The 17,408-nt window shown below is 42.6% G+C and overlaps 2 protein-coding genes across 2 annotated transcripts in view; one reads left to right on the top strand and one right to left on the bottom strand.

The window, feature by feature from the left end:
• Positions 1 to 15,737, top strand: part of LOC144819848 (uncharacterized) — a 56,153-nt gene extending 40,416 nt beyond the window's left edge. The window contains exon 4 of the mRNA XM_078677581.1: positions 15,249 to 15,737. Coding sequence (XP_078533707.1) covers positions 15,249 to 15,541 — 293 coding nt within the window. The 3' untranslated portion in view covers positions 15,542 to 15,737. The remainder of the gene's footprint in view (positions 1 to 15,248) is intronic.
• Positions 1 to 17,408, bottom strand: part of LOC144819847 (uncharacterized) — a 269,054-nt gene that overhangs the window by 93,802 nt on the left and 157,844 nt on the right. The window lies entirely within an intron of this gene.

Genomic DNA, 17,408 nt, shown 5'->3' with positions numbered 1-17,408 from the left:
GGCAGGATCCTCAGGGGCAACCCTGTATCTTCTGGCTACACTTTTAGAGACAGCTGGAGCCGACAAAGGTTTTTTCCACACCTCTAGAATGGGCTCTGTCAGAGCATCATTGAAAGGAAGAAGAGGTTCCACCACTGAACTCGGAGAATGCAATACTTCACCCTCGAAAAGACTCCGTACATTGCGTTGAGAAACGCAGAAGGGTCCTGGCCTGGGGCAGGAAATGGTGGATGAAAACCTTCAGGCCTGTCTTGAGGAGTGTTCGGATTCGGCTCACCTAAGGGCGCGGAACCCCCATCCTCACGAGGCTCCTCCTCATCTCGGACCGGGGACGGCGCCGGAGATGGACTCGGAGCCGGATTCGGAGTCGGAGACGGAGCCGGAGACGGCGCCCGTGACTCAGAAGGGGAGGCCTCACCTTCAGGTTCTGGATCCGAAACATCAACGGTCACCACCTTCGAACGTACCTTCTTCGGTGACCTCGACCTCGATCCCGACTCCTTACCAGAACGACGTCGGGACTCATGTCTCCTCTTCTTATGTTTCCTCTTTTTTGAAACACGATCAGAAGCCGACTTCGAAGACGACCTTCCTCGAGATCCACACCTCGATCTTGACTTCGACCTCGCCCTTCGAGAACGAGACCTCGACGATTTCTCCTTTCCAGCTTTCATCTTAGCCACCAGGAGCTTCGCTTCTCTCTCCCTCAGGGCCTTCGGGTTCATCTTCTTACACGAAGAGCAGTCCTCCACATCATGGTCCGAGCTCAAACACCAGATGCAGTCGCTGTGTGGGTCGATAATGGACATCATTTTTCCACATTCTCTACATGGCTTGAAGCCGGTCTTTTTCGAAGACATTGTCGAAGAGACAGGATACAGAGAAGCAGAAAATGGCAACAATATAGACAACAAAGTATCCGTTGGCTACAGAGATTCCCGATAACCGTTAGCGTCGACGACGCGGAAAAAAGGGAACTGATGTCATCACGCCGGCGTGGGCCTATTATAGGCGTCGGTGACGTCAGCGGAGTCGCGAGCGAGGTCGTGTCTCTATGACTTCAGGAGTCCACGTCGGCGCGAGGCTACAAAAAAAAGAATTTCCGAATGTTGCTGACGCAGGGGGTATTCACTAGGTGAGGAATCCACACGGCAGATGTATCTATCAGAAATCCACAAATCACCCACCCACCCACCAGGAAGACCGATAATTGCAGCAATTGGTGGATTGTTTAAAAACACTTCCCGCTTTATTGACTTTTTTCTGCAACCACTAGTCTGGGAACTACCTTCCTACCTGAAAGACACAGGGGATTTCCTTACCAAAATGTATGACATAACCTGGCAAGACGACTTTGTACTAATGACATTGGATGTCAATGCGCTGTACACGAGCATTAGACACATGGATGGACTGAATGCCCCTAAACATTTTTTAGGGAAAAGGTCAGCTGACCAACATGACCACTCCTTGATGCTGCTCCAAATGGCAGAATGGTGCCTGGACAATAATGTGTTCATTTTTGATAAACTGTTTTACAAGCAATTGAGGGGGACTGCCATGGGTACTTGCTTCGCCCCCAGCTATGCTAATTTGCATATGGGCTGGTGGGAGGAGCAAGTACTCATGGCAGAATACGAGAGGGTCATGAAGGAAAATGTGGTTCTTTATGTGCGTTACATTGATGATATTTTTATGCTGTGGCAGGGAACTGTCGAAAGTGCAGAAAAGTTTTGCATGGAACTAAACAACAACAGCCTTAATCTATCATTCACTAGCCACACTAGCAAACACACCATCCAGTTCCTAGATATAGAACTGTACATTGAGCACAATCTCCTACAGTCTAGGACTTACAGAAAACTCACTGCCGGGAATTCAATTTTGCATGCGGACAGTTTTCATCCGCACAGTGTCAAAGAAGGAATACCATTTGCAGAATGCCTCAGGATGAAGCGTAACTGCAGCACAGAGGGGGGACTAGACACATCTATCAAAGAACTCTTTGACAGACTAGAAAATAGAGGATACAAGTCTGAGACCTTGACTAAAGCCAGAAGTAGGAGTGAGCAAACACCAAGAAAAGACCTACTCTTCAAAAATAAAAAAGTGAAAAAACCAGAAGAAACTGACACACCTAGACTGATTACTGGGTTCCATGATTACCATACTAGATTCAGGAAAATAATCTACAAACATTAGAATTCAGTCAAACATGATCTGGTATTGGGACCTACCTGTCCTTAAGTACCGCCGATCAGTTTCCGCAGAGCAAAATCCATGCGCCAACAACTGGTGCAAAATGCGCCAGCCGTGGCAAAACCAACGAACTGGTTACAAACACAGAAAGGATTTGCGAGGTGTAGTAAATGTAAAGCCTGTAGGCATGGCGTTAACAACAAATCAGTGATATTGCCATTCAGACAAACACCTTTTGCTATCCATGGAAACTATAATTGCAAAACCTACTTTGCGGTATATATACTGCATTGTACCTGCAATAAACTTTACGCAGGGAGCACCATAAACCCTGTACACATACGCATACTGCAAAACTTGAGGGCTATAACTCATGATGACCAGGCCTATCCTGTAGCACGACATATTAATTATTGTCATGCAGGCAATGCCCAAGACCTCACGTACTTTGTCATCGACAACGTACCAAAAAATCCAAGAGGAGGTGACAGACAGCTGTACTTGAGAAGACTGGAGTCGAGATACATTATTTTGCTCAACTCCAAGATCCCACATGGGATGAATGCAGACGAAGCCCTCAATATCCATTTATGATTGCTATACACCTTGCCTCCTCCTGAGTACTGAACCAGTCCTCTGAGCATTTTTTAACACTCATTTGTCTACATTTTGGTTAACCCTATTTTCTCCTTTGATAATTTTATTTTTCCCTACCTCGTTATATTCAGCCACTACACTTAGCACTAGAACCATCATGTACTGTACATTGATGTATACATTGTAAATTTACACGGTCAATGCCCACATGGGCTCAATTGCTCACCATCTAGTACACTCATCCAGAACAGTGTTTTTAGACCCCAGCTACTTTGCCACTCTCCTTGCACTATGACTGGGCACTAGTTTAGCTCACGTAGTGATTGAGTTAGGTCACGGCTTAGCCAATAGGATTCATCTCAGCGGCTATTACAAGGAGAGGGGGCCTTTGAGTACCAGACCATGAGTGGCTTGCGCTGGCTATAAGTGCGCAGTGTTGGGGCTACTGAAAATCCAAAACATCACATTATTGGGAAATATACCCGTTTCAGTTTTTTTTTATAAATTTAACATAGTACACTACTGATTGAGTGCCGATTTCTAAACTTAATCATAGTCAAACATAGTTTGCAATGTATTTTGTTTAATGTATTGTCTATTTCTATCACTTGACGAAAAAACTGCACTGTCATTAAGCACAGCCATACATCACTTCTTTATGTCTAGGGCTGTCTTTCAGGTTGCCATGGCAACCAAGGGAGAATTTACTTGTATATATTTCTAAGTGTTTAAGCAGAGATTGTAATGCAGTGACCAAGGCGGTTGTACTGCCAAAACGCGTCTGACCTTGCAAGTGGAATAAAAAGCTACCTGTGCCACGAAGATTCATGGTGTCCGTGCCTGTTTTCGTATATGCAGTTACGATGGTGAAATATATATGGTTGGCTGGTGGGAGAAGCAGGTGCTCTGGAACGACCTAACGGAGAAATGGGCATTGAATGTAATTAAGTGGATGAGATACATAGACGACGTCTTTTTATCTGGCGGGGATCTGAGAGCAATTTGAATTGTTTTATTGATTGTCTAAACATTAATAATGTTAATTTGAAATTTACAAGACACTACAGTAGACAGTCAAAGTGGCCAAAGTGAACAACCAATTGACCACCACATTTTTCCGTAAAGAGACAGCAGGGAACTCGTTACTCCACTCCTCCAGAGCTCACCCCCCAAGTTTTCGGTGGGGAATCCCTTTCAGTGAGTTTTTAAGAGCTAAACGCAATTGTTCTACCGAATCACATTTTCAACAAACTAAGGAGGAGATGAAAGGAAGATTCAAAGTTAGGGGGTACTCTAACAAATCACTCATGGAGGCAGAATCAAGAGTTAATAAAATATCGAGAGAGGAGGCCCTAACTCTCAAAACTAGCACCTCGGTGACCTGTTCTGAAACCCCTGAAATGAGATTCATAACGAAGTATTGCAGCCAGTCCAATCAAATACGGCAAATACTAAAAAATAGATGGGATATACTGAGACAGGATCCCATCTTGAGAAATGTAGTGGGCATTACTCCGGGCATTTCGTACCAACGAGGCCAGTCTTTAAAAGACTGTCTAGTACAAAGCCATTTATTACGGAAAGAAACTGACTGGTTAAAAACTACGAAAGGGTTCAGAAAATGTGGGAATTGTAAGGCGTGCAAGCACAGTCAGAACTGCAAGGAGATCCTCCTACCTAAAACGAAAATGAAATGGAAGATCAATACTCTAATTACATGCACAACGGAATATGTGGTGTACCTTATATGTTGACTGTGTAATCGATGGTACATAGGGTCAACCACAGCATCTGTAAAAAAACGCATTTTAGAGCACTGGCGTGCAATTACAAATCAGGACTTCTCATACAGTACTGGGAGAAATTTTAGCCGATTCCACCAGAATGATGCATCAAAAGCAAGGTATATAGGGATTGCTACGATTAAAAGCAGCATCAGAGGTGGAGACAGACTGGGGGCGCTGCGCAAATTAGAGTCACGGTTGATTTTATTGGCAGGTACCCGCTTTCCTGACGGGCTAAACATGGATGAGGAATTACATTCCCATCTTTAAAAATGTTAAATAGAAATAGACAGTGGAATGGATACCATAGGGGCACTATCCCAGAAAATAAGATTCCAGAAGAATTAACAAATATTTGTGTATAATTTGTTATATGCCATCTTTTAAGAGTATTAGCACATTAAAAAAATGTAAATATAAAGTGGAGGAACAAATGCATTGATACAATAAAGTTTATGTTTGACAAGTTATGCTGCTGTTAAGCTTCCGCATTAGAGCACTTTACTACACTTTTTGTACTTTGTTGGAACATTGCACTTTATTAGATACTGTTTTTAGGCATCACAAATAAATACGTTTACATTGTTTGCATGCATCAAATACAGTTGAACATTGTTCCAGGAATAGTTCCTGCTAACTATACATATATGATATTTATCATTAATGACATTTTATTTGAATCATGGATTACATAATATATCCATATGTGAGCATATGCCCGAAGATGATTAACTGGAGCCAAACCTTGTTTAATATAACAGATGGTTACAGGCAGCACCATATACACACAGTATAATGAGGAAATGTTCCCTATGTGACATTGTATATTGGTGCGTTTGCATAGTTGTATACAGATCTATGGATGGCTACTGGGCATCAAGGGATGTTCAGTAGGTGCCATTAGGGCAATTTGAATAGGCTTCACTTAAGTTTCACTTAAGCTCTTGTGGCCGTATGATCGAAATTACGTTTTCTATCAGGTACCATACATATCATCTGGTTTTCAATATATAATGTTGAGGTTGAGATTATATAGGATATTCCAACTGTGTAAATCTATTATTGTTTTCTCTCAGGTCGATTTCATAGACCATTATATAGCTGTGGTTTCCGCCACTTAAGTTTCGTTGGAGGAAACATCACCCGTCTGCATTTTGCACTGAGATTTTTAAAGGCATTAGTTTCTTAATCGTTATACAGAGTATATGAGTTTATTAAATAAGAGGATCATAGTTAAATTATAGATGTAGTAATGATAAATCGTACTGGGATGTCTGGCTTAGGAGATACCTCTAGATATTTAGCCCATATTATGGCCCCAGTTAACAACATCATACTCCTATCTAGATGCTTGATAAATAGGTTTATACTATGAATCAAGCTCTATAGCATAATTTCAAGATGCTACTAACATTATGGAGATTTGTGTTTTAATGGATATTTTAGGATGGTTTATTTTTTAATATAGGGTCTATAAAAACAGGGCCAGTTTACTACCGCAATATTTCTCACAAATAGTCCTCCATTAAAATCAAGACGTAGAATTTAGAACATGAGGATGTTATATCTATGACTAATAAATCAGTAACATTACATATTTTGAGAATATGTTGTTGGTATTTTACTTAAGGAATGGATCTTTGAATAGACCTCGGTTACCAGATCATCCCAACAATTAGTTGCTTTAAAGAAGAAAACAAGTTACTTACCTGTAACTTCAGTTATCCAGTATTGGTATCTTTCATAGATTCACATGCCTGAATCATTCCCCGTCGTCGAGGCGGGAGTCCCACGGTAAATAAAAAAGCAGTGCCAAAAGCACTTTGTAGTAGGCCCTAGAAATAGGCCTGAGGCCTAAATTATAGTAGCCTATCTACCTCATTATGTCAAAAAGACCAAAGTTTTTGCTCCAACCAATCGGCTCACAACACCCTCTAGAACCCTCTCTGCAGAGTCAGTTCTCCTCAGATTTTCATAGCACAAGTGGGAAAAAAGTATCCCAACCTTAGAGAACTGCCTCTCCGGGGAGGAGGGTGGGTGCAGGTGAATCTATGAAAGATACCAATACTGGATAACTGAAGTTACAGGTAAGTAACTTGTTTTCTTAACCAGTATTGGGGTATCTTTCATAGATTCACATGCCTGAATCAGAATAGCAAGCAGTAAACCAAGCGAAGTCGGTTGCGGATGGTGGGAGACTTACTGTATTGCACCCCCATGAATGTACAGTGAACAACCAACAATCGCTTAGAGATTGATCTATTAACAACCTTAGTGAAAACCAACATAGAAGTAATGCAATTTCCTACAGGAAATGGAACATTAGTAGCATATAAACTTACTGTATGACAACATATGTTTGCATATTATAAACAACAATTTGAACTTTATGTACTTTAAGAAAGAAGCCAAAGGTAGTACCTGAAGTATTCCTATGGAAACAGGTGGCGTAACACAGCTTGGCCCACTGCCGCATCATTCTGATTTGCTGATTGTAGGCAGTAGTGTCTTGTAAACGTGTGGACATTCTTCCATGTCGCAGCACGGCAAATGTTCTCAAGCGTCACTCCTGCAAACAAAGCTGCAGATGCTGCCACAGCTCTTGTGGAATGAGATCGAACAGACCTTGTCAATGGTCGGTTAGCCTTGATGTGACAGAATTGGATGGCAGAGGCTATCCATCTGGAAATCGTAGCTTTAGTGACCGCCTTACCCAATGTAGTCTGGCCATAAGCCACAAACAATTGATCTGATTTTCTTAGAGTCTTAGTTCTCTGGAGGTAGAACTTTAAGCATCTTTTGATGTCTAAGGAATGTAATGTTCTCTCCGCTGGGGTTGAAGGATTTGGAAAGAAAACCTTCAGCTTGACTGGTTCATTAAGATGAAATTGAGAAGGCACCTTTGGTATGAATGTTGGATTCGTCCGCAAAGTGACATAGTCTTGGGAAAAATGCATAAAGGGTTCCTTTATAGTGAATGCCTGAATTTCTCCCACTCGTCTGGCGGAAGTTAGGGCTAACAACAAAGCAACCTTCCATGTCAAGAATTTTAGGTCAGCTTTATGGATGGGTTCGAACGGGTGCTTCATCAGCTGTGAGAGGACTGTACTGAGCTCCCATTCTGGTGGTGTAGGCTTTACTGGAGGATTATCCCGGAAAAGGCCCCTCATGAATTGCTTAACGAGCGATGAAGAGCAGAGTGATTGAGTGTCAGCCATCTTCCTGTATCTGGATAAAGTCGCTAAGTGGACCTTTATTGAGGAAAAAGAAAGACCAGATCGCGCCAAATGCAATAAATAGGGTAGTATTTTTTCTGCTGGCGCCTTTGTAGGATGTAAATTGTTTGAGATACACCAAGCACAGAAACGCTTCCACTTGAAACAATAAGTTTTCAATGTACTCTGGGCTCTTGCTTTCTTTAGAATGTCTCGGCAGTCCTGAGGAATTTGCAGATGTTGAAATTCTAAGAAGTTAGGAGCCATGCATGCAATTTCAGCGATTGAGGGTCCGGGTGTAGTATCTGGCCCTCGTTGCGTGATAGTAAAGTTGGGGTTACCAATAGCTTGATCGGTGGCTCCTGTGAGAGAAGCATGAGCTCCTGAAACCACTGGCGAGGCCACCTGGGAGCAATTAGCAGAAGGCGGCAACTCTCCAATTTCATCTTGCGCACCACTCGTGGAATCAAAGGGATCGGAGGAAAGGCATAAGCATAACTCCCTGACCATCTCATGGACAGGGCATTCCCCCTTGATCCCGGTTGAGGGTACCTGCTGGCGAAGTACCGGCATTTCTTGTTCTGTTGGGTTGCAAATAAATCCAACATTGGCTTGCCCCATCTCTGAAACACCTTGCTCAATTGGTTGTTGCTCAGTTCCCACTCGTGGCAATCTGACGAGGATCTGCTCAGTTTGTCTGCTAAGGTGTTGTACAGACCCCTGATGTGTTCTGCCTTGAGAGTTATGTTGTGAATCGTTAACCATTGCCATAACTCTTGGGCTTCCCTGGACAATGTTGCTGATTTCGTTCCCCCTTCCTTGTTTATATAAAACATGCTGGTAGTGTTGTCTGTTCTGACCAGAACTGAGGATCCTGTGATCCTGGGGAGAAAAGCTTGAAGAGAAAGAAAAATGGCTTTCAACTCTAGACTGTTGATGTGGCATTTTTTCTGCTGTTGCGACCATTTTCCCTGCACCTGTAACTCCTGGAGATGACCTCCCCAGCCCTCCATTGATGCATCTGTCATCAGAATGAAATCCGGAGGGGCTTGCAAGAAAGTGAGTCCCTGTTCCAGATTGCTCAGCCTTGTCCACCATTGAAGGGCCTGCACCATCCTGTTGGTGACTGTGATGGTGTCCTCGAAAGAGCCTGTCGCTTGTTGCCATTGAAGATGTAACTCTTCCTGTAGAGGTCGCATTTTTAGACGTGCTAATGGAATGAGGTTGATGGCCGAAGAGCACATCCCCAGATGTGAAGCAAATAGGCGAACTGAAAGTGACCTTTTTCTTGACAGTTTTATTGCCAAAGCCTGTAGTCGGAGTTGTCTCTCTCGAGACACGAATGCATTCTACTGTGACATACTAACAAAGAAATTTATTGCTAGTTTTTCATTACTCTGAGATATGGCCTAATGTACCCCTCCGTGCAAATATAAAATTATGATGATCTATCTTTAAGGTAACTAATGTGCCTTTGAGAGTATAGGTGTAGTGTTGAGCCCTGTTGAGTAATAAATGGGATACATTGATCTCCATTTCTCCTTTTTTTAGATTTATATATATCCGGTGATCCGCCCTTTTGAATTCAATATCAAACTGAACTGCTATTGATAAGCAGTCTCTACATAAAATACAGACACAGGTACATTAGGCCATATCTCAGAGTAATGAAAAACTAGCAATACATTTCTTTGTTAGTATGTATATAAGATGTGAACGTTAGCTACGAAGGGGAACCAATAGGAAAGGATCTAGAAAACAATCATGAAGTAACATGTTAGTAGAATTAAATATAAAAAACGACACAACGATTCTAAAATATTGTTATTTGTTTGTAGATATCAAGTCAAATGTCCTCAATGTCCTGAAGAAGGTGTCAAGACTGACATACACCGAAACGCCGCGTCGACTTTGTACATTTTGACTATTTTTTATAAATTGTACTCCCGCCTTTAGTGGTTTTTAATTATTTTATATTATGTTTTAGATTGTAACCCAGATCGGGAGGTTTGAAATAAATTTCGCACATTCCCCCTTTTTTAAATTCTTATGTTCGTCAGTTACTTCTCTATATCCTTTTTCTTGTTGTTTATGTAAGATCCTATCTAGGCCATATTTGAGCATAGTCTAAAACCTCAAATAATTCCCCCCCCCCCAGTTCACTCCAGCGATCCCAGTCTGCTACAACTAAAACAGGGAACTCCACCAATTGTGAAATCGAAATCCCCCTCCCTGATATTAATAACAGGGGACCCTCCACCTTTTTGAAGATCTCTGTGAAGAGCCTGAAGTAGAGTGGGAGGTTTTCGCATGTTTTCTCCCCTCACTTTTCTTATCCTCCTGAGACTTCTCCCTCTTGCTAGAGGTAGAGGCTTTGTCATCATCATCCGTTGAAGAGGATTTTAGCCACAAAAGGACTCTGGCCTACCTATCCCTTAAGGTCTTAGAAGGGAAGGTGCGGCAGATCTTACAATTTTTTGCCTCATGTTTGAGATAAAGGCAATAAATACAGTCCTTGTGCTGGTCATCCACATGGACCCTTTTCTTCTCGCAGGTTCTGCAAGGTCTAAACAAGGCCTTCTTGTCAGACATCCTGAAGCTCTGAGGAAAAAAACTGAGTCAAGACTCAGGGAGACTCCCTTCCACATGACGTGCGGTGAAAATCTGAGGAGAACTGGCTCTGCAGAGAGGGTTCTAGAGGGTGCTGTGAGCTGATTGGTTGGAGCACAGACTTTGGTCTTTTTGACATAATGAGGTAGATAGGCTCCTATAATTTAGGCCTCAGGCCTATTTCTAGGGCCTACTACTACTAGAAAGTGCTTTTGGCACTGCTTTTTTATTTACCGTGGGACTACCGCCTCGACGACGGGGAATGATTCAGGCATGTGAATCTATGAAAGATACCCCAATACTGGATAACTAACGTTTAGAGAAGATATATTTAATGTAAGTTTCCTTGTTCTTATCATATTGTGCTATCAGCCATCAAATGCTGTTTCTTAAACATGTTTATTTATTTTTTGGAAAAGGGACATGTGTTTATTTATAAGAACATGTGTTTACTTATAGGTAAACAGGCAATCCTGAGATGGCCCATACTAATCTAGAAAACACGTATTTAGGTCATGAGTTGTTTTTATACCATCAGCGAATGACGTAAACTTAAGATTATCCTTTTTTAGAGTGGGTTCTGCCTATCAAAATAGAGCTTTCTATAAAATATGAGTACTCAGATATCAAAAATCTTTGGAATGGAAACATGATTTAGTATTAAGGGATTCAGATGAAATGCTGATTATTACGGTGTAGTACAATTTGTTGGAAATAATACTGTTTGTTTAGACAAAGTGCTGTTGAATGTGAGAATAAGTTCATATTACTATTCTAAATTATGTAAAGTACATACAATGATATTGAATGTATATTTATTACTATTTACAGGTGTATGTGTGGCTACTCCTGAAGGAGGCGTTGAGTACGCCGAAACACGCGTCGACTGATTTATGCCACCATTTGTATAAACTTTTTGCAAGTTGTCCTTTTTAATAGAAAGAATTGTTTTTTTAATATTGTATTTTATTGTGCAATTACATGTTATATGGATAACATAACAATAAATGTTTTTAATATGATATCATTAAAATGAATGTTTTTTATACATATTCAGCTTTCTGATGTTTCCCTTGTTTACTTGTTTCCTTTGATTGATTCCCTATGAAGTTTTTCACTTGTATTATCTTTCCCTGTCCTAGGAATTGAACGATTTACTGTTCAGGGGGTCCTTGTTTTTTACATTTATAATTTGGTATATGCCATCTTTTAAGAGTATTAGCACGTTAAAAAATTTTAAATATAAAGTGAAGGAACAAATGCATTTATACAATAAAGTTATTGTTTGACAAGTTATGCTGCTGTTAAGCTTCCGCATTAGAACACTTTACTACACTTTTTGTACTTTGTTGGAACATTGCACTTTATTAGATACTGTCAAGTCCTGCCAGAAAGTTAGCAGCCCAATTAAGTACGCATTCACCACTAACCTTGTTCGTACAACCAGCAGGGACCACAGCTTGAAGAGAAGCTCCCCAGTTCCCTAAAATGTAACCCACCTCAGGGGAGAAAAACCCCACTAAGGCAAGCTGCACCCCGGGGGAAAAGGGAAGGGGATAAAATAAGAAAAGAGCACGGCTTGACGAGGAACTCGTCCTTGGTCTGGTCTGAGGCGTAAGGGTCCTCGAGATGCAGGGGTACTATAAAGATAGAACAGAGAAATGAGTCAGCAAGCAGGTTGAGGCAACAAACCAAGAGAGATGCAAGTACTCTGTAAGGGGTATGCAAGGTGTACTTACTCAGGGGCCTGTAATGCGTTTCCTTGAAACGCTCTAATGAATTAAAGAAGAAGAAGTAACCCAATAGTCCGCTCTCCGCTGTTGAATTCACGGCAGTGAGCGAGGGCCTGGTAGTCACAAAGGGATTAGTTAAATGTTCAGGTTCAGCAACGTGCTCAAAGTGTGTTACTAATTCGTAACCAAGAAGGCGGAACCAAACTTAGGAATTCATACCGGTTCCATGTAACAGAAATGTGAACTTGGGTCTGGAGTCTATAGCGCAGTCTCGCTATCGGGAAGTTATTGCAAAAGTGGAGCGATCCTACCTGAGGCACAGAAGGAAGGCGTCCCCTCAGCAGATCTGAAGCATCCGTCCAGCGGGAAGGAAAGCATCCGCCCAGCGGGTCCGAAGGTGTCCGCCCAGCGGGAAGGAAAGCGTCCGCGCAGCGGGTCCGAAGGTGTCCGCCCAGCGGGAAGGAAAGCGTCCGCGCAGCGTGTCCGAAGGTGTCCGCCCAGCGGGAAGGAAAGCGTCCGCGCAGCGGGTCCGAAGGTGTCCGCCCAACAGGAAGGAAAGCGTCCGCGCAGCGGGTCCGAAGGTGTCCGCCCAGCGGGAAGGAAAGCGTCCGCGCAGCGGGTCCGAAGCAGGTAACGGAGGTAACGGAGGAGCTCTAAGGCGGGGTCTCCCAGGCAAGGAATCAGGAACGATTGACAAGCGCCTTCACCTTCAGGGGGAGGTGCTTATGTACGGAATCACAGGCTGCCCTGCTCTGCTTCCTAACCGCCAGGACCCAGGGCATGCTGGGATTTGTAGAGCGGTGGGTTCCGGATGTTATGCTTTTGCATCTGCGCCTGCGGGGAGCTGTCAGAATCGCTACAGATACTGTTTTTAGGCATCACAAAAAAATACGTTTACATTGTTTGCATGCATCAAATACAGTTGAACATTATACCAGGAATAGTTCCTGCTAACTATACATATATGATATTTATCATTAATGACATTTTATTTGAATCATGGATTACATAATATATCCATATGTGAGCCTATGTCCGCAGATGATTAACTGGAGCCAAACCTTGTTTAATATAACGGATGGTTACAGGCAGCACCATATACACATAGTATAATGAGGAAATGTTCCCTATGTGACATTGTATATTGGTGTGTTTGCATAGTTGTATACAAATCTATGGATGGCTACAGGGCATCAAGGGATGTTCAGTAGGTGCCATTAGGGCAATATGAATAGGCTTCACTTAAGTTTCATAGGGGGTAAATATTGAAAGAAAGTGCATTTTTATATAAATGAATATATTTTTACCAACTGATAAATGTTTTAAAGTAGATAGAGTCATTTATTTCTGATTTGTAAATTAATTTAATCAGTAATAACACAAACAATCAGACATGAATTCACAGACAACTATTCTTAGATGAGTCAGTGGAAATGACAACTCAACTAAGGGGCCTATTACGATTGCGGTTTTTCCGCATCCTCCGGGCCGGCGGAAGCCACCGGCGGCCTGGAGGATGCGGAAAAACCGCATCGGACTCACCAAAGACCTACCGCCACATTAGGATGGCTGGTGAGTCCTGGTTTCGGTCCGCAGCTTTTCAGCCGTGGTTGGCTTACAACCGCAGCGGAAAAGCTCTAATATGGTGGCGGTGTCTCTCAGACACCGCCAGTCATATTAGGATGGGCTTTAAAAAATGCTTTTCCGCGGCGGGTTTTCCACCGTGGAAAAGCATGTGGAACTTCACTGCGGGGGCCCGTTGCGGACCCCCTGGGTGAAGGGGGGGTGCACATGGGGGGTACCTATGGTACCCCCCGCATTTGTATGCAGAAATCGGCAGGCACCGCACGGTGCCTGCCGCTTTCTGCATACAAATGCAATGTATGCATTTTTACCATTGCGGCGGGTGCAGCTTGAAGCCGCACCCGCCGCAATGGTAAAAATAGAGGATGTGACCGCCAGGGTGGCGGTCACATCCTAATTGGTCAGGAGGGAACTCCGCAAGCCATGCGGAGGTTCCCTCCTCCTCTATGGTCGCGGACGGACTCAAGTCCGTCTGCGATCATAATGGGCCCCTAAGTCTGGTGCCTATGTCTATCTAACACTAGGAAGCACACGTGGTGTAAGTTGTTAAAAGGTTGAGAGCATTTGCAGCGCGTTTATGTGTTTAAGACCGTGAGCAGGCGGTCGAGGCATTAGTATTTGAATGTTTAAAGGATTAAGTCAATAAAACCAAATATCGCAGAGTTAAGGAGTCCGTGCCTGCTTCGTTAGCGAAGTGTGTTCTACAAAAGGATTGAAGTTGAATGTGTTGTAAAAGTCAAAACATTGTAATGCTTTCAGGGTTAAGTCACGCAGGGTAAAGACCCGCATTACAACGTCTGATATTCCATCAAATAGGTTTCTCCTAGTAGAGTCTGCTTTCCTTTAGGGACTGCATTTTTAAATATTAAAAATAAGTGAATTAAATAGCTGCAGAGCTTCCAATGCAAACCTATATTTTTTGCAAAATCAAACAATTGTTATTTTGGATTCGAGACACTGTCATGTCTTGTCGCCTAATCCCTGGGTAGCCTGCTTCTGCATTATAGTTCTCAAGTTAATAATAGCGTCTTCAGAACTATTGCAGTACTCAAAGGTGTCAAAGGATCCTACTAGGCATCTATTTGTATCTTGACTCTCTTGGTAGTAAGATTGAGCTGTTAAGTGTTAATCTAGGAGGCTGTTGCAAATTTGAACGACAACTCTGTGATGACACAATAATGACATTCAATAAAGGTCAACGTCCAACCAGAGCTATAATTCAGAAATATATACAGAATCTAAGGATATAAGTCTTTATTTACATCATAGAATATTAGTAAATGAGAATCACCGAAGCAAACAAAAGGTGTTAGCAAATTTCAGAGATGTTTCTGGTGTTTTTTAAGCACTGCGATTGCAAAGAGAAATTTCTACAACAATGTCATTGGAAATTGTAACTCACATATTGGTAGATTAGCAGCCAGAACCAGAACTGCAAAGTTTGCTGTTTGTAAACAAGCAAACCCCAATAACAAATGTGCTCCCAAAGGCATTGTTGCACTTACTTTCTTTGTGGTTGCTCATAGGCTCCATGAGGGAAATCTTGAATACTGCAAACCTAGTTTGCCCACCACTGAGACACAAAGCTCAGCTTCCCAAATGCAAGACTGCAAGAGACAGCTGTACAAGTGGAAGGTCTAAGAGCACAGCAGTCAATGAGTATGGGAGCAGCTTCACAACAATGTCTGCAGGGGCTCTGCCACAGGCCTTAACCCTGATTGAGGTGGTCTTGCTACTGGATGAACCGAACAGCCAGGAAGCTGATTTTGATATGGTAAACATCTCTTACTCCTCAAGCAGGGAAGGCCCTCACAGCTGAGCCTGAGGAATGCTCCCAAAAATTAAGGGCATGTCCTTCTCTCTGCCCAGGGCTGTCTATCTCGACTGGGGCCGACTCATCCTGGTTTTGAAAGAAAACTGCACAGCCCTCCAACTGGTCAATGTTTCATCTATGGAAGTGCAGAGAACTTCTTTACACATCAAAGAGGAAATAAAATACTGGCTCAAGAGCGCAGGCAGGTACATGCCCAAATCTGGGAGTAGTAAAGAAAAAATGTTGTTAGTCAAGGAGACAGCAAGGATTCAAGTTTAGGAGGCTGACATAACAAATAAAAGTGCATATTTGGCCTCAAAGGATATGGATGTGTACTGAATGAAAAAATCAAGGAAGGTCCCTAATTCAGGCTCCTCTTCCTGGGCTTATCTTTTGCCCTTGTCTAATGTCCACAAAAAGTTGGAAGTTCGCCCAGCCCTGCTCTGGACTTCAGTTGTCCTACTGCTGGGCACTGCATTGGGATATGTAGTTTACGAACCAAACATAATACATGAACGTGCCTGGTTGTGGGAAGATCAAAGGGGTTCTAAAACAGGAAATACAAAAAACCCTCACTCCGGTTTCTTTGCTGAATCAGTCACTGACTGTCAGAGATTTTCAGCATTTCATTTCTGGCATCTATCACCTGTACGTATAGCAAATTAATTGTGTTCCTTTTTGACCAAAGAAAATGTACAGATAAACAATTGCTGTGGGACATAAAATGATCGAAGAGACAGTTGGTTCACACAATACACGTGGTTGCATGAGAAAGAGGTAAGGCTTTAAAGTGGTCAAGGCAAAATATAACTCATGATGCACTGTTAACCATATCTTTAAACCTTTCCCAGGTAGCCCAACAATAATAGTTTGATTATTTAACAATCACAAGCTACATTTACAATAATGCTGACTTTGTTTTATTTCTGAAATGTATTTGAGTATAGACCAATAGAAAGTAAAACCTGATTTTGTACTCCACACAGTACCTACTTTTAGACTCACCGAGAGTGCTTTAGTTTCGAGAATGTCGTAGTAAAAATGAGGTTTGAGCTGTAAAATATGTGAAAGTTCATGAACCCATGCCGGTGAGTCTCTGGAAGACCTCCCAGTCAGTTTCTCATGTCTTTCAACAAAACTCTATCTTCCTGTTTCAAACCCTTCTTTGTATAGGTTTTTGAAGTCAGTATCTATGGGCAGCTATGAATCAAACCTAGTTGAAAGCAACAGAGCGCTATGCATTAAGGCATAACAGTCCAAGAACTGCAAAGAAAGACAATCCAAGATGCTGTGCAAAGTTGAAAGCAAATGAAGAGATTTGTTATCCTCCAAAGGGGTGAGGGTGTTAACTTCTCAGTATATTCGATGGTCTCTCAAGAGGTGTCTTTAGATCTTTTATATCTGCAGACTCAATGGTGCATTATTTATGGGGGTGTTGTTCTAAATTCTAAGGGTGTAGAGTAGGACACGCTGATTCGTTGCTGTTTGTGTTGGGCTAGGACTCGGAGCCCAGATGTCGCTCAGTTGGTTGTGGTGGTGGTGGCGTAGGGGGGACTCAAGCGCTCAAACAGAGCTTTTGGGTCCCGCAGCATGGGATACGCATGGGATGCACCCCGGGCTGTGCCCGGGTAAAGACCGGACAAAGATGGGTCCATCTGCTCCTGCCCTTACCCGAGTGTGACCGGGTCGGGCCACCCTCTTATCATCTGTCCAAGAATATCCTACAGCCATGGGAAAACCTGAGTAAATATCCTCAAGTCAAAATGGCAAAATATTGAAAAGCTGCACATGGTGTAAATCCACAATCATATCAGCGGTGGGAGCCTTAAGTGAGGAAATCCCTACGAATTGGGACTGAATGTCCCGGGGCTTA

The sequence above is a fragment of the Lissotriton helveticus genome, chromosome 2_1 (genome assembly GCF_964261635.1).
Source record: "Lissotriton helveticus chromosome 2_1, aLisHel1.1, whole genome shotgun sequence".
NCBI classification, from domain to species: domain Eukaryota; kingdom Metazoa; phylum Chordata; class Amphibia; order Caudata; family Salamandridae; genus Lissotriton; species Lissotriton helveticus.
The sequence above is the reverse complement of the archived record's forward strand: the minus strand, read 5'-3'. Positions and strand labels throughout refer to the sequence as shown.